The sequence below is a fragment of the Neopsephotus bourkii genome, unplaced genomic scaffold, assembly GCF_033783945.1.
Source record: "Neopsephotus bourkii isolate Nb327-2 ecotype Australia unplaced genomic scaffold, CSIRO-AGI_Nbou_v1 NB_1663, whole genome shotgun sequence".
Taxonomy (NCBI): Eukaryota; Metazoa; Chordata; class Aves; order Psittaciformes; family Psittacidae; genus Neopsephotus; species Neopsephotus bourkii.
In genome coordinates, this window is record NW_026902137.1 from 8,262,400 (window position 1) to 8,284,607 (window position 22,208).

Consider the following 22,208-nt stretch of genomic DNA (forward strand, 5'->3'; position numbering starts at 1 on the left):
AGAAACTAAACTACAGAAATCTTGAAATAATTAAAACATTCAGGGGTCCTTCCAAGCATATTCCTTGCCACGCTTTTCTGTGTGCTTGCTGTTGCTTTAGCTTTGCACGTGGGCCTGGCCTATATGCATAGGGAAATGATGCGCAGAGCAGGAGCTGTCCTCTGCAGTACAGTGCCTGCTTCTTACAACTGAGGTTGTCATCTGTGAGATCCCCCTCCTGACACCATGACATGCATAAAACAGGTATGGAAGCCTGTCCTGGAGGATATACATTTCCAGGCTCTGAGACCATGAATATTCATGGTCATTTAGGGCACATATTCCCAGTCATTTCACCCTCTGAGCACAGAGGAATAGCTGTTGGATTGTATCATAGCCAAGTGCCCCAAAGCCAGGCACCATGTCCAGAGCAGGTTTATACCAGCCTGGTGTGGCCTTGCCTGGGGGGATTAGCAGGGGCCATCATTCTCCTGCAATCCTTTCCATGCTGCTGGACTGGCACAACAGAAGCAGCTCAAGTTTGAGATACAACAGGACCTCATGCAAGGATAGACCTCACCTAGCACCATGGGACTCTCTGCTCTGATGCTGGGCTGCCCAAAAGGGTTGTGTAATTTGTGAAGCCCAGAGGTTCCACCTGCACCCAAAGGACCAGAGCCCCCCTACACATAGATTATCTTTATTACAGGACTGTTATGTTTGCACAGTTTAGTGATTTAATATCAGTTTAAAGCCTTCTCTGTGAGCAATGCTGTTTGAAGTCATGCTCTCTTTTCAGCCTCAGCTTGCCAAGACTGTAAAATGTTTATTGCTAATGGTGCAAAAGCTTAAACAAGCCAAGATAACTTTCCCAGGCTGGGTATTAAAACTGTTCGGATAAGTAAATGAGTGAAGGGTATTACATGGACTTCATTAAATATCAACCAACACCAACAGCCACTCATTTATAACGCAACGGCAGGGCGCGGGAGCACCCGGGAGCAGAGCTGAGAAAGGTATGAACCACATGTGATAGGAGACATGAGAAGGGCTGGATTCCGCATGGGGCTCCAGGTGTGGCTCCCAAGGTCAGGCAGCACAGCTCCTGATGGACGCTCCTGCAAATACTGTAGATTTGGAGCTGATGAAGTGGCTCACCTCCTCTTGGCTAGGGTGATGTTAGTATTCCATGCATGTGCTGCGGTGTGTCATCCTCCCTCCTGCAGCCGTGGGTGAGGACACAACTCTCCAGCTAGGGGAGGACTGTCAGTGCCTGGATGTGATGTTTGTTTTCAGTTTAGCTTTTGCTTCCTTATAGACTGGTTCTGCCTTTACTGGTTCCTAGACACAGGACGCCAGCACCAGGTAGAGTAAATTATAAAACCTCTTGCTACTGTTCCTGTGGTCTCATGTGCCAATACTTTACAATTCCCCTACAACCTGCACTGAACCCCTCACCATCACCATCCACCACTCTCCTTGAGTTCAGTATTCCCCACATAAGGAAAACTGAGGCAAGGTAGTTACTTCATTTGGGAACCCATCCTCAAATCATATTTCACCCCCAGCCCCCCTTCACTATGCAGAATTCTCACTTCTACTTTCCTTCCTTATTCTCTCCTACCTGCCTAAGGCTCTCGCTCTTACTTTAATATCCTTTTTCATATCTCTCAATATTATTGCAACTGATTCTTGCTTGTTTCCTGCATCTCTTGCTCCCCAAAGCAGAGCTTCCTTCACACGTCACTCCTTTCAAACATCCCTGCTTACTTCTAACACCCTGCTGCAGCAGCTATGAACCGGTCAGGTCTGGAACTGCCACTTCCCTAAATTTCCCTCCCTTGTTTGAGGGGTGCAAATTCCAACCTGATTTTGCAACCTGTAGCACAAATTCCCATTTGCAGCTCCAGTATTTCCCAGCTATTGGGTGTTTCGAAGCCTTTTCTCCCATCAGCTCTGCCTCAATGCTAATTTCAGCAATTAACTGGGTCAGGTGCACCCAGAAACCTCCTTCATCCCTTCAGTGCCCACAGACCCATCTCCTCACACACGCCTTCTCACTCCCTCCAAACTGTGCCTGCAGCTGCCAGTTTCAGGCTCTAACCACTACCCTGGGACTCCAGGTCCTGCCTGGCTGCTTTTCCCATGCTTGTGTCACAAGTGTCTGTGCCCAGGAGCTGTGTAAATGGAAACGGGGGCAATGTAAGGTCTCTTGTCTTCCTAAGGTCCCTTCCAACATTGTTTATTCCACCATCTACTGGGAAGGGCACGCAACAACATCACAAACAGGTCTAATTCACACAGCTCCAAACTGGTCCCAGCCTATGGCAGCGGCTGGCCAGTCTGCGCCCAGCCCTGAGCTGGCTGCGCCCAAAGCAGGGTTAGACTGGAACACCAGCATGGGATGAACCAATGTACTCCCCTTCTCTGAGAGGGCTCCCTGCTGGTAAACACCTCTGGCACACTCCGTTTGTTTCCATGGCGCCGCTGAAATATTTTCCACTTTAGAAGGATGAAACCGTGGAACAAAAATAAACCAAAGCAGAAGCTCAGCTGCTGCAGAAGGGCCTTGGCTCCCTCTGCCAGATCCCGGGAATCCCGCTTTGTCCAACTGTCTTTGACTCCCTCTCCTGGATGAAAAGGGTCACAGCCAAGAGAAAACAGCAGAGCCCACTGAGCTCGCCAGGCACAGTCCCCAGAAGGATGCTGAGCCCATTTTGCAATCATAATCTAAATCAACGGGGTTAAACGAGTGTCGTTCCCCCCTCCCCGTTGCTCTGGTGAACCTTTTCTAATGCAGCAAGCCTGGGAATAAACAACTCGTTTTAATATTATTATAAATTCCATGCAAAGAGGCCAGGCATCACCATGTGAACTCCTGTGGGATACGGCTTTCTGGCCTCTCAAACACCAATCACAAAACCCCCCACCCAAACCACAGAAATCCTCCCTTCAGCACCATTTAGTCTCCCCGATGCCGTTGGAATTCAGGCTACACCAGCACATCCCCTGTGCCCTGCTCCCATCGCTGCACTTGCCAGGACCCTGCTCTGAGGCTCCCCTAGCTCTGCCCAGCTCATGCCACAACTGCTCTGCCTCTCGGGAGCTCTGGCTGGCGGGGACAGGCTCCAGGCCCCGCAGGCGGTGCTGTGGTCCCATCCACGCTGCCCTTCTCTGCTCACAGCGCCGGAGCTCGCTGCCGTCTCAGATACCGGCTCGGCCACAGACAAGGGAGGAGTCATAGAACCGCAGAATGGTTTGGAACGGATCTTAAACCCCATTCAGCTCCAACCCCTGCCTCGGGCAGGGACCCCTTCCACTGGAGCAGCTTGCTCCAAGCCCCTGTGTCCAACCTGGCCTTGAACACTGCCAGCGATGGGGCAGCCACAGCTTCCCAGTTCACCCACACCGGGCGCTCCTGCCCGACTTGCTCTCTGCCGGGAGGCCCCGCTCTGGCAGGGGCAGACCCTGCGGACGTGCCCGGTCACCACCCGAGCGCTGCCGCTCTCGAACATCAACCCCAAGGGGGCTTCATACAGAGATCTCTAATATAAGGATACAGCGGTGCCGCTGCGGCTCACGGCTGGTTTAATGAATGGCGCTGTACAAGCACATGAGGTGAATTGGACGCAGACGCTCCCCCCCCTCGCCGCACCGCGCTCACACCGGAGGCAGAGGAACCCCTGCCCCTTCGGCCCTAAGCCCCGCGGCGCCGGGAGCCGCCGCCACCGGTCACGCGGCGGCCCAGGCCCAGGCCCCAGCCCCGCCCCTGCCGCACGTCGCCTTGCGTCACTTCCCTGCGGCCGCTGGAGATCCGGGGCGCCGCTGCCGGGGCACGGCGCAGCTGCGCGGGAGCGCTCCGGTACGGCGGGGCCGGGGCGAGGGGCCTGGGGGTCCGCGGTGGGGACAGGGGTGGAGGGAGCGGAGCGGCTGCGGGTCTCAGGGGCCGGGGGCTTGGGTCATAGAATCAGCGTGGTTGGAAAAGAGCCTTAGGAATTGTGCCGGTCCTGACGTTTTACAAGTTTTCATTCATCTCTTTCCATTTGCTACTGGATTTGGGAATTCACATCCCAGTTCAGAAATACCGGTAACTAGTTCACAAACGGTAACTAGATATAGCCTGCCTTAATGCCCGCACGGTGCTGGCAGAAGAGCCTGTAATTTTCATACCTGCGCATCCAGTCTGTGAGGTGCCGAATTCCGCTGCTCCTGAATGGCTCAAACCTTCACCTGGGCAGAACATGGTGATCAATTCACTTATTCGCAGAGAAGTTAATGGAAACTCCTGGCTGGCTGGGGTCAGCTGTGAGGGCTTCTCACAAGAGGCTGTCGTTTGACCAGCTGTGAGAATCCTGCCTATCGGGATGCTTCAGTTTCCAATTGCACATAGGAAATAGATGTTAAGGCAAATTAAATACTGTATTTTAATTTTCATTTATTTGGTTAAGTTTCATCTGAAGTAGTCCTCTACTTGCTATGCAGGATAAAGACATTAGAGACACCTGTGCTTTCTAATCCTAGGAATAGGGTTTAAATATCTAAACTGTGCTTCTGGCTGTAGTACCAGTTCTTGGAAGGGCCTTCTCTTCAGCCAGGAGAAGGAGGGATACAGGATATAATAAATATGTAAATAATAAATGTGCTTCTTAGTCCGTGGGATTGTTTGTCATTTGTAGCGCTTGGTTCTTGACAGATTCCTGCTACAGTATGTCAGGAGACAGCGACTGCACCAGGACGAGTCCATCAGCAGGGTCTCCATCAGACAGCGAGTTCTTGCCGGATCGCCCAAAGTATGTTTGCACGTTGTCTCCTGATCTCATTACCAAAGCCCGGGAAGAGCTCCAGGAGAAACCTGAATGGAGGCTCCGTGATGTGCAGGCGCTCCGAGATATGGTGTGCAAAGACTATCCCTCCCTGGGGACCTGCCTGGACGATGCTTTTTTGCTAAGGTTCCTCAGAGCCAGGAAGTTTGATTACGATCGAGCTCTTCAGCTTCTGGTGAACTACCACACCTGCAGGAGGAGCTGGCCTGAGGTCTTCAATAACTTGAAGCCATCCGCAATAAAGCCTGTCCTGGAGTCAGGCTTTGTCACTGTGCTGCCTCGGCTGGACCCTGAGGGACGCCACATCGTCTGCATCCGCCCAGGTACTGAAATGCATGAATGTCTTTGTTCTCCATCTTCAAGGTGTGTCTGGCCCAAAAATGTGTTCCCTGCTCTGCTGTGAGCAGTGGTTATTTAGGCAGAGTACATAGGTTCTCTGAAATCTGAAAAGCTAACTTGTGAAGGGGCACGTTTGTCATTAGCCACTGTTACACTGGTTCCTTTTCCTGTGTCAGCAATAACTGCAGTTGTGTCACAATGAAAATGCAGGGAGGTGGGTTGATGAAATATTAAGTGATTCAAGAGAAATTAATGTAGTAACTCAAACTGAAACTGTTGGCCTGCCACTAGAAGCTTGTAATTTGTGTGACAGTAAGTGGAGAGAGGAGTCTGTGGCTTTGACTCCTGTGTAAGCAAGCAGAGCTTTCCATGTATTCTGGCTGCTGCCAGCCTTGCTGTAAATTTGTCTTCATCCATTCTCCTCTTTTCCATTAACCTGCTTTCTTTCTGAGCTGAAACTGCTTCTAATAAGCTGTGGACAGTGGGGTTCTTAAAACCATTGCCTTTGCTACCTGAACTAAACATGAGTTGCCATTTACCTCTTGCTTAATAAGGGCTGCTCTGAACTAAGACTGTGGCTATTAGAGGGTAAATATTTAAGAGTCCAGTAAAATGGAAAATCAGGTTTTGGAATGTGTCTTGTTAGCTTATATTTACTCTCCAACTTACCATCCATGTCTTGTAACCTCAGACAGATGGACACCCAGTAATTATCCGATTACTGAGAACATTCGTGCCATATACTTAACGTTAGAAAAACTCATTCAGTCCGAAGAGACCCAGGTGAATGGAATTGTAATCCTGGCAGACTACAAAGGAGTCAGCTTATCTAAGGCGTCTCATTTTGGTCCTTTTGTAGCCAAAAAAGTGATTGGAATTCTTCAGGTAAGACCTGAACTGGTGGGAAAATGAGGTTGTGCATTGTAAATGACTGCTTCTGTGTCTAGAGTTCTTGACTGTCACCAGCAACTTAAGGAGCTTGCCTTTTACTAGCAGAGTTAAAACATGTCTCTGCCCAATCAGTTTCTAACACCCTTGCCAACTTACCTCACTTGCCCTTTTTGACTTCTACATCCCTACAACTAAATTTGCATTAGAAACGTAAACTTTGAGTTGGAACAGGAAAAAGCAGTTCTGCTAGGTTGTGGTAAGGAAGAGGGAGAGCACCAACTTACAGCTAGAGAGAAGACACTGCTTTGCCTAAATGCCGAGGAATGGCTCATTATTTAAATGGTTCCTGTCAGTGAGATGGAGCTGACCACTGGGCAAGTGCAAGTTCAAAAATGGCTGCAAAGATTTGGCAGAGAGGACTTTCGAGTGGGTATGATTTGAGGTGGATTTCCATCTACTTCCTGAAGGAAGAGAGGCTTCTTCAGCCTAAGAGGCAGAGAAAGAGACAGCAGTAAAAGGTCTCAAATAGATGTTGGGCAGGAGAATGATGGAGAACAAGTTGAAGCAAGGGTGTAACACAAGTGGAGTTGTACAAAGTAGGAAGGTGAAAGGAGTGAGGAGCAACCTGGCCAAAGTGGCAAGGAACTCTGATGATTTCACTTGATGTTCTGCCATACTACCTGGATGAGTGAGATGAGGAAGACTTCTCTTGAATGGGTTAATTCCCTCATTACTTTGATTCTGGCCTGAGATGGTTACAATCTTTGCTGTATCTGAGGGGGATAAGGAAGGGTAGGGGGAATCAGGGAAGGTTATGGAGATGAAACTAGTGAGTTTATGAATGCCTATGTAAGAACTCCTTTACATTATGATCCTAATGTGTCATTTAACTGTCTGAGCCCTTATTTAATTTGTACAAATGAAGTAATGGGTGTCCTGCTGTTGTAAGTGGAAGCTGCTCTCTAAACAAAAGCTGAATGTGGTGAAGGACATAAAGGTATAGGTGGTATATAAACATGTTGCATCAACCTTGCTGAGCTGCATATCTTGTAAAGATGAGCTAATTTACTGACCTTCATAAGGAGAAAAACACTCCTGCAGTGCATGTTGCCTGCTTTTCACTCCAAGCACTGACTGCTTGCTTTGTATATGCAGAGCTGGTTACAAGGGAAAGAAACTTCACTGTGGCACGAGACCTTAATTGCTGATCATGAGGTTTTGCCTCAGAAAAAATGTTTCTGCAATTGTATTTGTCCAGCAGAAATCCTGTAACTAAAACTAACTTGGTTTAAACTGTCTTGTGGAAGAGACACTGAGTTCTGTTGGCAGCAGAGCCTGTTTGTCTTTGCAGTTAGCATGACAGAACAGTTGGAATGGCAGAAAAATAGTGGTACCAGATTTCTTTCTTATGTAGAAAAACATTTTAGAGTACCTTGGGTACTAAATCTTGTAGCTGGACACACTGAATCAGCCTGCTCTGGGTGTGAGCGTGGACACACTCCTCAGAAGCCAGGGTCATCACTTCCTAACTGCATCTCCTTATCAGGGTTGGGAATACAGTGATCCCCTAAGTGTCTTTGCCAGGGGAGATGGAGAACAACATAAGAAAACAGGATTTACTGACAGCAATACATTTCTCAATGCAAGGTTTTCTTGTCTCTTGACTTTATGCTCTCAGATCGCATCCTAAAACTGTCCTCTATTACAAGGTACATTTCTGTTGATGTATTGGTTTATGTTGGTACCTCTGAAAGTTTGGGAGCCAGTGGGTTGTGCTGACAGTCAGTCTCAGGACATTTTAAAAACAGGAATATGGCAAATGTCTTATATACTGCATTATAACATTATTCTCTACCCTTCAGGATGGATTCCCCATTCGAATAAAAGCTGTTAACGTAATAAATGAACCTCGCATATTCAAAGGCATTTTTGCAATCATCAAGCCTTTTCTGAAGGAAAAGCTAGCAAACCGGGTAAGGATCTATGTCATTTTCACATCAATGTTACGTTTGAAAGTTCCTTGCTTGTCCACTGCAGTAAAACATATTGAAAAGCTTCATGGCAAGAAACATGGTGCCACTTACTTGATGTAACTAGTCTTTTCTGCTTTAATTCTTAAAATATGCCTGTTGGGAAAATTCATCACAAGAGAGAAGCTTTGAGGACTCTTAATATTGTCATAGTATTAATATGGAGCTTTAATACACATGGTATGTATCCAAGACATTAATTTCACCTTTAGGGTTGGATTATTTTGGCAATAGCTCTTTGTTTATGAGGCGGTGTCACAGAAAAGCTGTGCTGCCCCTGCCTTGCTCTTCTCCCTTATGGAAGCCTCCTGCATGGCAAGAATATTCCCTCTGTTGGACTGGATGCAGGATGATGCTTTTTCCCCACAAGCATAAGTATTTCCAGTCCCAGGAAGGAAGCTAGTGCCAAGCTGAATTTGGAACCCTGGCACAGACTGGCAATGGTTAAGTCTCTCTTGGGGTGATTTAAGCTGCACTAAACTCGGATTTCAACACTATCATGTCTAACTGCACCTGCCCACTGTTGTATGCTGCCACTTGCTTATAAGGACATTGCTTCTAGAACTTGCTTTTTTAACTCAAAATAAGCTTGTTAGTTGTCTGTTTCAGTAATTTGCTGGAAGATGTTTCATATGCACTATTAAAGCTATCTTCTGCTTTCTTCAGTTTTTTCTTCATGGCTGCGATCTGAATTCCCTTCATCAAAATATTCCACCAGCGATCCTTCCTGAAGAGTATGGTGGTACTTCAGGGAAGCTGGACACCTCTGCATGGAATGAGCTGCTCCTGGCCTCTGAAGAGGACTTTCAGCATGATTTCTCAGAGCTGGTTCTCCCATGTGACAGCTCTCCCCATGACATGCTAGGGAGTGGGGATGCTGATGAAAAGCAATGTGATGATTCTCTGCGAGGCATGAAGCCTCAGCTCTATTACTGTTACTAAAAAACCAGTAAGGGAAGGTTTCCAGCACAGTTAAGATCTGTTCTGATAGGTGATGCTGTGAACTCTGCCTTACCCCTAAACCTGCAGTTTAGTGACAGATCACAAAGGCACTTTACACTGTAGAACCAAAGGAAGCTGAAGAGTGCACAGTGGGGGCAGGGCAAAGTTCAGGGAGGATAAAGGCAAAGAGCACCAGTTATGCAGAATATTAAGGCTCATCAACCTTCATGTGAATGATGCAAACTGGCCTATTCTTTCTATTGATAAAGGAAAAAAACCCTAATATTACAGGATGGTAAGCTTGACAGCTTCTTGTCCCCTCCCCACACAGGTGAAAAGTGACAATGATTTACTAGCTGTGACCATCTGTTCCCTTCCCCTTTTGCAAACATCAATAATCCAAGAAGAAAGAAATTGCTTTTGAACTCTGCAAAATGTAGTTCTGTCAGTGGAGATTGCTTAAAAACATAAAAGTCTAATTTGACCTGGCCTTTATCGCTTGGTTCAGACTGTGAGTTGGTGTTTCTGAAATATCTCAATGGATATTTATCTTAAATTAATACAGAGCAAAACTTTCTTACCCAGGAATATCAGCCTGGAGATCATCTCTCAAACTTGCTCACAGTAGGAAAAACTATACCTGGAGGATCAAATAGTACAATATCTATGCCAAAGCCTGTTATAAACAGAAGCAATCTTCATTTTCAGAAAACAGGAAGCTTTTCAGATCAACTACTATGGCTTTTGATTAGGTAAGAGCATCAAATAATGAGGTTCAATACCAGATAAGAAACAGCTATGTCACCCACCTTCCCACATTGTCAGTTGTTCTTTTCTTCAGCTGGTTGTGATGAGTTGGGTAAGTAACTCGTACATGGAATTTTAAGGATGCTTTGTAGGAGTTGGCATATGATATATAGAAGGCAATACCTTACGTATGACAGCAAGGTGCTTCTTTAGCTTGTTACCTTGGGCAGGATTTAAGTCTGCGAAACCAAATGCAGACAGGCTGTTTGAAAGCACATTCTTAAATTTCCTGGTACTGTAGCATTTTGTTCACTGTGCTTGTAACAGTCCACAAAAGAGCTGACATCTTTGTTTTCAACTTTGTTGATCTCTTTCGTCTTTGGTTGTCCCATTCCTGTACGAAGTTAAACTTTAATCATCTCTGCAGTACTTACCTGTAGCTTGTATGCCTGTGCCTCTAGGTCTTTGTCTAGAGACAGAACCAAGACTCCGCTGTCAAATCAGGGTAAGATACCTATGTCTAAATGAGCTGTTCCCACTCCTCAAGTTCAGTCTGTTTAATAGTCTTGAATTAGAACTTAGCACACTCTTTGCACATGTTTTTCTGCATTGTAATAGTGTGGATGGAAAATCTCACTAGGGGCAGGAAAGCACAGCTTGTTACGTCAGGGTAAAGTAGTTCAATATTGGTGAAAAAAGAACATCCCTTCTAATTGGAGACTTACCTCAAGAGCACTTTCTCTGGCTGAAATCTTTATTTAGTGCCAAGTGTCATTACAGGTACCAGTTGTTTCTGTAAACAGAAAACTAAAGCATCTTAAGAATTTCAGACATTCATTTTTCAAAGTGCCAATCTCTGTTTTGAATGTCTGTCTTCCTCTCAGTTTCCCTGCAGCACAATTGCACTGCCAAAAAGAGACTCCTCTGCCACTGTAATGACTTCCTGATCTGGGAGCAGACCCGATTCTGGAACTAGGGACAAGCAAATGCCATACTTTTCATCCAAGCAGCATAAAAGGAGATTGGGTTTTGAAAAGGGGTAGACCATGAAACTTTTTTTCTGTGTGGCGGTCAGAATTTGTGGGATCAGGGAACTCGTCACTTGAACTGTTTCAGGTTAAAAGTGGGAAGAGATGAAACGCATCTGATTTTTGCTAACTTTATAAGCTAATTCTTACTCCTCTTTTGACAATTATTACCTTTAGTATGGGGAAAACCAAACAAAACCCAACATCACCATTTAAAGTAAGGTCAGAGTACTGCTAGCCATTTCCTCATCTCTGAGCAGAACACGCTGCATGTTTTGCAGAGATTAATTCAGTTCTTTGTGCCACCATAGCAAGACAGTAGCACATAGCACCAGGACTTAAGACAGGCAAGTGGCTGCCCACACTGTTTATCTGCCAGAACACAGAGAGAGTGGTGTTTAGTGCCTCTTAATTCCAGCCACTATGTACAATTAAGAACAAAAGTAGGAAGAACCATTTTCCTTAGAGGTGAAGGCTTGACTGGTATTTGATACACTTTCCTTAATTGTGCTGCAGGGTTTGAAGTGGTGGTATTTTGACAGCTAACCTATAGGAACAGCTACTCTGATCCCCTCATAAAACTACCAGAGAGGGAGGCTGAATATTCAAATTTCAACTTAATGTCCTTCAAAAAGAAAACAACCTAGCTGTGGTCAGCAGAAGGCTGAGGAACTTCTACACCCTGTTTCAGGCTTTTATATTCTCTTGCATGCCTTAATAGGCGAATTAGATCCATCTCTCCCTGCCCTTTTCTCCTCTGCTCACAGAGAAACTAAGAATACAGCATATTATTTAAACATAATAGATAAGGCTACATTATCAATGCTGAAAATAGCTGGTCTTGTGCCTCCAGAACTTCTGTTAAAGCCGTCTGCTGAACAGCTGATGTCAGGATGCTTGAACTAAGCCAGGCTTATCTTTATCAAGCATCTGTTACTTCTAATTTGCTCTTTCTTGTCTTTAAAACTCAGACACTGAGTTGCAATGTCATTGAGCTCTATCACTAACCCCTTTTTAGGTTCCTAACCAGTGCTTGGCTTGTCTTGCAGAAAGCACAGCTCTGTCTTACATGCACCTGACTACTGAGCTGAGAATGTTCTTTGAGCTTTAGCACTTACTAGCAAAGAACTCAGTTTGTTCCCAAAATGTCTCATATCAGCATTTGGAAAATAAACAATTTAAAGAGGATAGATAGGAGAAGCTTACAGGCTGGGGGGCTTTGGTTTCTTTTTGTTTACAACACTAAACCAGATCTTTTTTCCACTTGAACTAACTTTGTTCGCAGAGGTTATATGCCTTGCGCAGTCCATAAGCCATCCCTGCCAAATCCAACACATAAGGTAAGATACTAGAACTGCACTGGGCAGCCATGGCTTTTGGCATTGAGTGGGACAAAAGGTAGCTGCATTCTGTACATAAAAGTACTTGAATTTATACTCTTGCAAATGGGTGTTACAAACCCTGAGGTGTTTTCAGGAACTCGGTGAAGTATTGTTTTTGTTAAATCTCATTTTGGCATGAGTTAATCATAGTGTTATTCAAACTAATACTTTTGCCTTCTGTTGTATGTAGGCCTAGAGGTGTTCGGTGGTTTAAGTGTACATCTTATTTTGACAAAATTTATTTTTATATTGCATTTTATAAAATGGAGTGGTCAAACCCATGTACTTTTCTGATGCATGACTGGGTGATTAAACACATTGTTAACAGCTGCTAATTTGATATTTTAAATGTGTTTGTCTTCTGTCGTGTTGGGTTATTTTATCATAGAAGCCAATAGCAACAAATACTTGGTTTCACACTAAACACACAGTTGCAATCACCTGTAATTGCATGGTTTTATATAGAAAGGTGTTCCTTTCTACTGCAGAACTAAATTTAACTTGAAAACTATACCTGAACAAAGTCCAAGCAACAGGATTTAACATTGAGAATCACATGGAAGATGCTATTTGTTTCAAAAGAAATACATTATGACTTACTATTTGCTGCATGGTGAAAACATCCAGTCACATCGAAGTGGATACTGCAGCAGCTATTAACATTTTAATCACTATATAGTATTTTGCATTGGAGATAACTGCTGCTTCATAATGCTGCTCAACAGAGCTGGGACAGTGTCAGTAGTTAGTCGACTTTATTCAAAGAAGTTTACAGTGCAAATGCTGTAGTGCCCATAATACTCATTTCACATACATTATTTTTATAAGCATATTAGACAAAACCAATTTGAAGCTCAGTTTTTCCACCATAATCAAAGTTGTTTAAACTAGTCATACACTTACCACTCAATATTTGGCAAAGATACTAAAAAAAGAACTTACCATAGAAGTTGCCTCTTAGAAAAGGCAAATTTGGTCTTAAAAGACATTAGAGTTAATATTTTTTTAATCTCAAATTTATGTACTTTTGGTGAGGAATAAGGGGTTGTTTTTGCCACAACACAGGAAGGTAAGTATAATTTCAATCAACTTTTACAGTGGAATGTAGAAATCAAGCAGCATAGCTTACACTTCCAGGAACTGAAGCGCTGGTGTATTAGTGCATTATGCTGAATATAATTGTTCTTTAAAATATATTACTTTGTATTTTAGCTAAATGTTACTTCGATAGAAAGGTTGTGGCTATTGGACAAAACAGATACTTGTTGTGCTTTGACAGCAGAGCTATAGTGAATTTTAAAACTGCTGTAATAAGGTATCCATGATTGAAGGTTAAAATAGATAACTGATACTAATTTTGATCCTGCATCAAGCATTAGGCAATATATAACTTTCTATCCACCTGCATATTAATACCAACATAAGCAACAGAACGTAGACCATATAACTAAAGCAATACATGAACATTTTGGCCTTCAGCATAAAAATCCCCACTTCCATAAGCTTCAGCCACTTAACTGAAGTCCCTGTTAGTGAGGACAAGAGGAGCCACTAGAGTCCAGAGATAGAGGAGGAGGCAAACCCAGCTGGAGCTTATCTTCATCCACACGGCTGGCCACTTACTTGTCATTGTTTTAAAATCTGCATCAGGGCTAAAAAGTAAAGTCAATTAATAGATAGAGAAGGCACCTGCCATTGTTCCTTACTACCTCTCATAAGAATCTGAAGTTAGGACAGTCAGTCAAGACACTCCAGTGCAAGAACCTTTGTGGGAGAGTGCTGAGACAACTAAACCAGCAATTTCTTCCTTCTTTCCTAGGCCTGTTGTTCTTGGTACCCACTTTTCAAAATTAACTTGTGTATATTGATGTGCTACTCTTAAAAGAAATTGATACTGGCATGGGTTGCCCAGAGAAGCTGTGGCTGCCCAATCCCTGGCAGTGTTCAAGGCCACATTGGATGGGGCTTGGAACAACCTGGGCTAGTGGAAGGTGTCCCCTGGGGGTAGCTGGGAGGTGGAACTGGGTGAGCTTTAATGTCCTTTTCTATGAAATATGAGAGAGCTATGCAACAGACTCCTGGTGGTTGTAAGTGTATTTGTTAATTTGAGTAATAAGACAGTCCTGGGGAAAGTAGTTTTAAGCTGCAGCAGCAGCTTAAAATTGGATATTGGTGCACTTGGATATGTCCAAGTGCTCCAAACAGATGCAGGAAACCATATCTCTGTCTAAGTAGCACGTATGGCTGTCCCTGCACATCTTTTGCAGAGTGATGAGCCAGTAACACTACACTGGACTCTGATAAGCTTCCTGGAAGGCCTTTAAACCAATGTCACAAGTCTCTTTCCTGCTGCTTGCCTATCTGAAGGACAGTAACCACACTTCCTGCCCTTGCAGCTGTGAAGCAGTCCACTAGGACTGCAGCTGCTGATTTTGACTTTTTATATCTTATATCAGCAACAAAAAAATTGAAAACACACAAATCCAATGCGGACAGCACTTTAACCTGCTTGGTGGGAGTCTCCTATCCAAATAGGAACAGTGCCTGGTACATACAACCCATCACTTTCTGTCTTGCTCTTACCTGTACCAGTTGGTGAGTGTCATCATAATGTAAAGAGAGGCAAGAAATAGCATCAGGAGGAAGAAGCTGTAGCTGTACTGAACACCATCCTTCTCGTTATCCATGACACGGCGCACTTCTCCTTCCTCTGCAGCCCCGCTGCCTGTTCCCACAGTCTCCTCCAGAATGGCACTGTCGCTCCCAGACAGTGTCAGCTTGTTCACCTGGCTGTTACTTGAGGTACGAATGCTGCAATGTACCCAAAGGCAGACATGGTTAAAAACTCCTTTTCCAGTTGGCATGTTTGCTAATAAAACAAGCAACAGATCACAGTGAGTGTCTGGGACGAGCAAGTAACATTTTTTAAATCCATCTGAAAACGCAGGAAGCTCCTCAAAGAGATCTGTTTTCATCCAAGCTTTTGTTAACCTAATTAAAAAGTGTTCCTAGTCCAGGTCTTGTGACACATCCACAAAACAGAACACAGCTTTAGCAGCCGTATTTCGGCTCGGACCTGAGACAGCAGCTGGATATGAATGAACACAGGTACGTTTTTCACTAGACCCTGACTCAAACAGAAGAAGTCAGACAAATCCCAATGGCTTATCATTTGATAGCAGTGCAGAACCCACCTGGAATATAAGAGGCAAAGGACAAAGATAATCAATCCAACAATGCTCTGGGCATCCCACCACTGCAGGGACTTGGGCGGAGCTGGAGTAGCAGGTACAACAGTGGTATTTGCTGGACCAATGGTGGGTGTAGCTATCTGGGTAATGATGTTCAGCAAACTTGGGTTACAGCTTCGTTCTGAAAAGGTTTTCAAGGCAGATTAGAGAGAGGTGAGCTCTGCCAGCATTTAGCTGAGAAAAGATGACACGTAAGCTTGCATTTTGGCATTTGCTTTAGCTGATGATCTCTTTATTTCCCCAGAGGCAGCAATGGCATGGAATATTTTTCCTTCCTGTGAGCTAGGCAAGGGTGTAATAAATAAAATGAGAATGACCTGACACTGGTTTTGTTACCATCAAATGCCCCAGTTTAGTTCTGGAAAGAGGCAATCTCATGCTTTACTTCCTCACTAGATGTTATCCAGACATATCAGCAATCCCCACACAGTGATCTGAACTATAAGCCACTTCAACAGCTTCTGCTTTCACATCAAAGCATGTTACTCAGGTCAGTCCGTTGCTTACCAGGCTCATTGGACATGGCTGACCAAGTGAGATACATGGTGTAGAGCGTGATAACAGAGGACTGGAGGAGGCCAGAGCGAGGCTGATGTTCCTGTTCAAAGACAAAATAGCAAGCCAAGGTCAAAAGGGCAAGTTTACCTATAGTTGGCCAGTTTTACCCTACTGCCAACAGTTATTAGCATGAGAATCTTTATTTTTTAGGTATGCACTGGGCTTTGTTTCATGTTCAAAAGATAGGGGAAAAAAAACCACCTTACAAGTAATACAATTTATGCAGTGAGCAACCCAAACATGGAACCAATAGCAAACCAAACCCAGTTCTGTGCCCAAGCCTCAGTTATGGTTTCTCACTGACTTAATCCCAACTTGCCCCACAGTTTTGTAGATAGTAATCTAGCATGTGTTTTGTTTAAGCATTGCCAGTTCAAAATCAAGTATCATGCAAACTTCCTCTCATTAAACACACCCATAATTTCAAAGCCACAATATTAAGCCAATAAATTCCCAACTTGTTTTGCTTTTCCCTAACAGGTTTCTCTGTTCTGCCAGAACCTTCACCACTAAAACCATGCTAGCAGTCCCCCCCATGGAAACTAAGCTCAAAACAACGTTAACCCAAACAGCCTATCTTCAGGAAACACATCACTTCATAATGCCTTGGTCTTGGAGCTGCATTATCTTTTCCCCCAAATGTTCCTAGCTAGCATAGCTATGAAGTTAACCAAATTTTAAAGTTCTTAAATCTGACTGAATTGGTATTACATCCTTCTTACTTCCCCGCCTTCTAAGTCAGAAGAAAGTAGCAGAGAAAAATAATACCTGTACTTTTGGAAGGACAGAAACAATGGAGACAGCAATGCACAGGATCATATTAATGCTTATGAAGAACTTGTTCTCAGTGCAGCCATCAGGCTTTGTGTAGAAAATATAGAAGAGAACAACAAAAACCAGAGACAAGGCGTAGAACAAGCTTGTACAGGACAGCAGAGCTGAAGGGAAAAAAAAAAACACGTCTGTTACAATATCCACGTAATTTAACAGTACATCTAAGGTGATTTAATGACCAGCTGCCACTGTAATGAGGCAGTCCCTACTCCTCATGTGGAAGTCTGGTTCAGAAAACTATACTAGCAGAATGCATTTTTGTTGGGTACTGCTAGATTTCTGCTTTGGCTCACGAAGCAGCGCAGCTCAGAGGAAAGCCAACACTGCCACCAGCAGAATAAGACCTGCCTTTCAGTGGCAGCTTAATCGGTTTAACTGATGTCAAGCCATGGTGTCAAAATGAGAGTGCTTTTTACATGCTTCTCACAGTCTATTTAGAAGCCCTGAATTCCCTGCTTTATGCTAGAGGTTACCCATTTTCATTTACAGTCTGCTATTTCTTTACAAGAAGCTACAAAATACTGTAGCTATGAGCAAAGAGTAACAACAATCAGCACTTTGTCATTTAGCAATCAGCTTGGGAGTGTGCACTGAGGCATGCTCTGTCTTGCACTGCAGCCAGTCATGGATATAACTGGGCTTCTGAGGACCTCGGGATGGGAAGCTGCAAAGCAAAATTAGAGTTAAAGAGATCCAGGCTACCAGCTCTGCACTCAACACTGCAAACTAGGCAAGTGTTGTTTATTATGGCTGTTGGTTCTGCTAATCACAAGCCTGAAATATTTTGCATGTTATTTAATGAGAAAAAGGCGGTGCTGCAGCTATTCATTCGAAAAGTTTACAGGAGTGATTCAAGGAGACTGCAAAGTGTAATTCTAGGTATGTCTGCAAACTAGCAAGTGATACTCTGCAGAATAGTAGCCAGCACAAACAAGTCTTTTACAGGTTAAGATTCCTACCTGCATACCAACATTTAGGATTTCCCTCATCCATTTTCTCAACCCAGCTCTCATTCCAGGAGTGAGCAAAGTCCACAAGAAGCACCAGCTGGATAAGAATAAAGGCAGCAGCTCCACAGATACCAATAACAAACCAAGCTAGTAAAGGGAACATGAAAAACAGGGTTAGCTTTCATCACCTGCATGCTATTCCAATTAAAAAATATAATAAAATTTAAAAAGCTCCTAATTATATTGCAGACAAATAAAGAAAAAATCTGAAACTATGTTTAGAAATGCAGATGCTGTTAACCACTTTGGCCTCCATCCTGCTGGAGCACATAAGGAGTCCCAGCTATTCAAGAATGCAGCCTGTGCTTGTCAGGCTGAGCATGGGGATGTTTAGCCCAACATGTTTTCAGAATGAACACAAGATCTACACAAGACATCTTTGTGTATATAGTGCCATCATGACGCATTTCCTTGCGGGTCAACAACCCCTTCAGGTTCCTGTAATGTGGCCAGACAGTAAAAGTTTCTTGCACAGATATTCCAAAGACTCTAGGGAAGCATTTAGTACTGCTCAGTGTTCTGAGCTGCTTTTAATCTAACTAGCACCAGAAGGCTCAGCCCAATAGTGATTGTGTCACGGATTAAACTGTCAATACCCAACACCTATGCACTTGAAAACAGATTCCTTATTGCCATAACTTCAGCTGGTCACCAGAATACTGGATGAACCAAGAAGTAGGGCAGAATCTGTGTCTTCTCCAAGGTAACTTTAATTATTGCAACTATAAGTTGTAAGTCGGTGAAACAGTTTGAGTTTATTAAACAGAATTCTGTGAAGATGTATTAACTGTACCTCTTGTGAATGGCCCTTCAGGAATGTAAAATGCTCCAACCATGATAGCCACAATGGCAGCTATTTTGAAGAACCAGAACCTTTAAAAGAAGATACAAATTGAAAATACTGGTCTTGCTCTGCACACAATAGTAGTGTTTTGCATGATCTGCAAGCAGCTTGCTGTACATAGGTGGGTGTCTAACAGAAATGTAGAGAAAAAAAGTTGTGTTCAGTGCGATTACAGATAAAGTTGTTCACCAGCCGGGGGGAGAGGGTGAAGCAACTGTCAATGCATTGGAGACACAGACTGACAGACACCTCAGAGTTCAGCACAGGCAAATACAGAGACAAACACCTAGATACAAACACCTGGCACAGGAAAGCCCCGTGCAACAGGACAGGCTGGGAAATGACTGGCTGGAAAACTTTGCTGAAGGAGGTTCCCCTGCCCCAGCAAACATTGAATTATCAGCTCATCCTCACAAGCAGGAAGGCTTGTGAACTGTTCTGCCTGGAGAAGGGAAAAGGGAGATCTAAGAGAGAAGATCATGAGGAGAAAGAAGGGCCATCCAATCAGAAACCAGTTTCTGCTAGCTTGCTGAGTTGGACTGACCCAATGAACACTAGATTCAGCACAAAGACGGCAACAGAAACTAGCTGAAATCCAATATCTCCGTGTGAATACAGAGGAGTGCCCACAGCATCTCACTTTTGGTGATCCAACCTTAGAGGACTATCAGTACATTGGATATGTTATATAAATAGGAAGCTTTTTAGAAGACTAAAGTGTTACTCTCTATTCAGCACAAAAGAAACAAGGCTGCCAATGTACACATAAACATTTGACTCTGTGTTCAGCAACGAAACTTGAGAGAAGAAACAAGCCAGACCAGGCAACTGGCTCACACACATACCCATTGTGTATGGAGGCTCTTGGATCATTACTCGTTTTCACTTCTATCATGAGCAGAGAGAGGAGAAAGAAGAACACTGCCATGGCAAAGCTGATTCGATAGACAGCTCTGTAGCCAACAAACACATCACAGCTGACAAACCCATCCAGGTGCGGTATGTGCGTGTGAAGCCCCTCATCACAAAATCCAGGTATCTGAGCAAAGACACATTCAGTTGTGAATTTACATCTGCATTTGCAGTTACAGTCTTTAAGCACTCTAAGAGCTAAGTCTTTCAGTCAGCTGTCTTCTGGGAGATTTGACAACATGAGACCTTGTGCTCAGCTGGCCTGCACAGACCCTGTTACCGTGTTTCTTTCCCCATATCAGCACTAAAAGCATCCAGGAAGATTAAGAAACCAAAGCACCAGGCCCCTGATAAACGACTGTCAATCTCCAGGTCTGGTCATGTTTCAGAGACCAGGCATGTACTTAAAAATGTACATTCACTTAATTTGCTATTTCGGGCAGAAGCCATTCAGTACACGTATTCTCTTATCTCAAGAGACAAGGCACATTTGGGTGTTTTCCCCTCCATACCTTTTTCAGCTGCTCTTCCATCCCTGGTGCCAGCATAATGCAGGCAAGAGTAGTGCTCAGGAGCAAGAGAAAGGCATAGATAAGCCGCGTCACTGTTGAATTCTTGCTGTTGGGACAACATCTGCACAGCAAACACGAGGCACCGCTGCACAGGCAGGGAATCTGCAGGGCACAGACAGGCACAGTGAGGGCGCTCGCTCCGCACGGGCCGTTCCACGGCACAGAGGCAGGAAAACATTCCAACTCCACGTACAAACACCACTCGCTGCGCAGATAAACCGTTTAATCGCCACTTCTGACTGACGCCCGGCCTGAGAACACCCGGGAACTGATCACCCGCGCTCGGTTCCCGCACCCGCCGCCTGGCTGCAAGGGGCGGCAGCGTCCCGCGGCACTCACACGGCCTCGCAAGGGCAAGCCCCGGCCGCCTGCCTCCCGGTAAAGCGAGCCCCGCGCCCCTAGGGCAGAGGCGGGACAAACACAGCCTCCGCCGCTCCGCTCCCAGGGGCTCCCGGCGCTGGCGGGACGAGCCTCTACCCACAGGCCGCAGGCGGGGTCAGCGACTGCGGGCTCGAGCCGGGGTCCCCGGCGGAGGCTCCGGAGCGCTCCCCGGGAAGGCGGGGGATACGCCGGGGAAGCGATGCGGCAACCCCCGCTGCCCTACTCACCCAGCTGGCCAGCGAGCACACCCCGAGCACGGCACCCATGGTGGCGGTGGCGACACCGAACCCCCTCCACCCACTTCCTGCTTCCGCCCCGCCCCGCGGTGTCAGGAGGCCACCATCGAAGAGCCGCCACTTCTCATTGGCTGTCGGCGCTCGAGGTAGGGGCCTACCCGCCAATAAGAAAGCAGTATGGAGCCGAGCTCCAGCGGGAGGCCAAGCAGGGACGGCGGAGGCCGCAGGAGGGGGGAGTTGTTGTTTACGAACACTTCTTCCGCCTTCGCGAGGAAGAGGGACGCTGATAGGTCTAAAGCGTCAGCGAGTGGGCGGTTCCTCCAGCAGGACAGCCAATGAGTGAGGCTGATCGGCAGGCCCAGCAGCCATTCGATACCCTGAGGCGGCTGGGGATACCTCGGCCAGCGGCGGTTGCCACGGCAGCAGCGCGGCGCCAAGGGCGGGCAGCATGGCGGAACTCCGCCACCGGCCACCGCCGGGCTGTTACCGGCCGCGCACGCGATTTCACAGTCACGCAGTGGTGTGGGTTGGACTTTAAAACTCATCCAGTTCCAACCCCCTGCCACAGGCAGGGACACCTTCCACTAGGCGAGGTTGCTCGAAGCCCCTGTGTCCAACCTGGCCTTGAACACTGCCAGGGTTGGGGCAGCCACAGCTTCTCTGGGCACCCTGTGCCAGCGCCTCAGCACCCTCACAGGGAAGAGCTTCTGCCTAATGTCTACTAATGAGGCCGAATGCGCTGTGTCTCCCTGCCCCTGAGTGCCCATAGCCTGCAGGGCACCCTGGTGCAGCTTGTGCCCTGTCTGCATGGGTAAAACTGACCCTCCCCATGTTCCCGAGTGGCCAAGGTGTCACCATGTGTGGTAACAAGCGTCATGTCCGTGCCAAGGTTGCGTTGGAGCTGTATGAGTTGCACCTGAGTCACTGCAGAAGCACTGGGATTCCTGAGGAAGCGGATGGGTGGCCTCCTGCTACCCTGGGTTTTTCCCTGTATGGATCACAGAGGGTCTGTTTGACTGTGGTCATCTCGAGCACATTCCCACCCTTGTCCCATCGGGATATGGACATGACACGTTGCTGCTGCTTTTTTTTCTGGATGTTTTGCTGAGCACTAAGGCATGGATAAGCCACGTCACTGTCGCCCATGAGTTTTGGCCTGTGAAGTGTTGTAACGGGGCTGTGGGTGGAAGTGGGAAGGCTCGTGAGCCTTTCAGAGGTGGGGTTTCTCAAGGAGACACTTCTGCCTCAGTTCACACTAGGCTATGCATATCTTGGAGGTACACTGCTGTAAAAGACAGAGATGTACTCCTTTCAAAAGAAGAAGAGGTAGAGGATTGAACCATGTGAAAAGAGACATTGTTCTGCTGCTGCACAGAGTGTGGGGGCCTCTCTGGTTTTGGATTACTGACAATCTGCACGACTTGCAGTTTGGAGGGAGACAGCTGAGTG

At 45.8% G+C, this 22,208-nt stretch overlaps 2 protein-coding genes across 2 annotated transcripts; one reads left to right on the forward strand and one right to left on the reverse strand.

The window, feature by feature from the left end:
• The first annotated feature begins 3,788 nt into the window (after positions 1-3,788).
• Positions 3,789-12,510, forward strand: TTPAL (alpha tocopherol transfer protein like). The gene is made up of 5 exons (XM_061375436.1): positions 3,789-3,841; positions 4,673-5,125; positions 5,833-6,026; positions 7,895-8,005; positions 8,729-12,510. Exons 2-5 carry the CDS (start codon positions 4,687-4,689, stop codon positions 9,002-9,004), a joined length of 1,020 nt encoding a protein of 339 aa, XP_061231420.1. The 5' UTR covers positions 3,789-3,841; positions 4,673-4,686; the 3' UTR covers positions 9,005-12,510.
• A 389-nt stretch (positions 12,511-12,899) lies between these two features.
• On the reverse strand, positions 12,900-20,867 carry SERINC3 (serine incorporator 3). The gene is made up of 10 exons (XM_061375435.1): positions 20,751-20,867; positions 20,083-20,244; positions 19,504-19,697; positions 18,608-18,687; positions 17,764-17,901; positions 16,739-16,908; positions 15,920-16,010; positions 15,356-15,533; positions 14,745-14,972; positions 12,900-13,813 (listed from the first exon to the last, which is right to left on the reverse strand). The coding sequence occupies exons 1-10, from the start codon at positions 20,787-20,789 to the stop codon at positions 13,675-13,677; spliced, it is 1,419 nt and encodes a 472-aa protein (XP_061231419.1). The 5' UTR covers positions 20,790-20,867; the 3' UTR covers positions 12,900-13,674.
• Between the last annotated feature and the right edge of the window lie 1,341 nt (positions 20,868-22,208).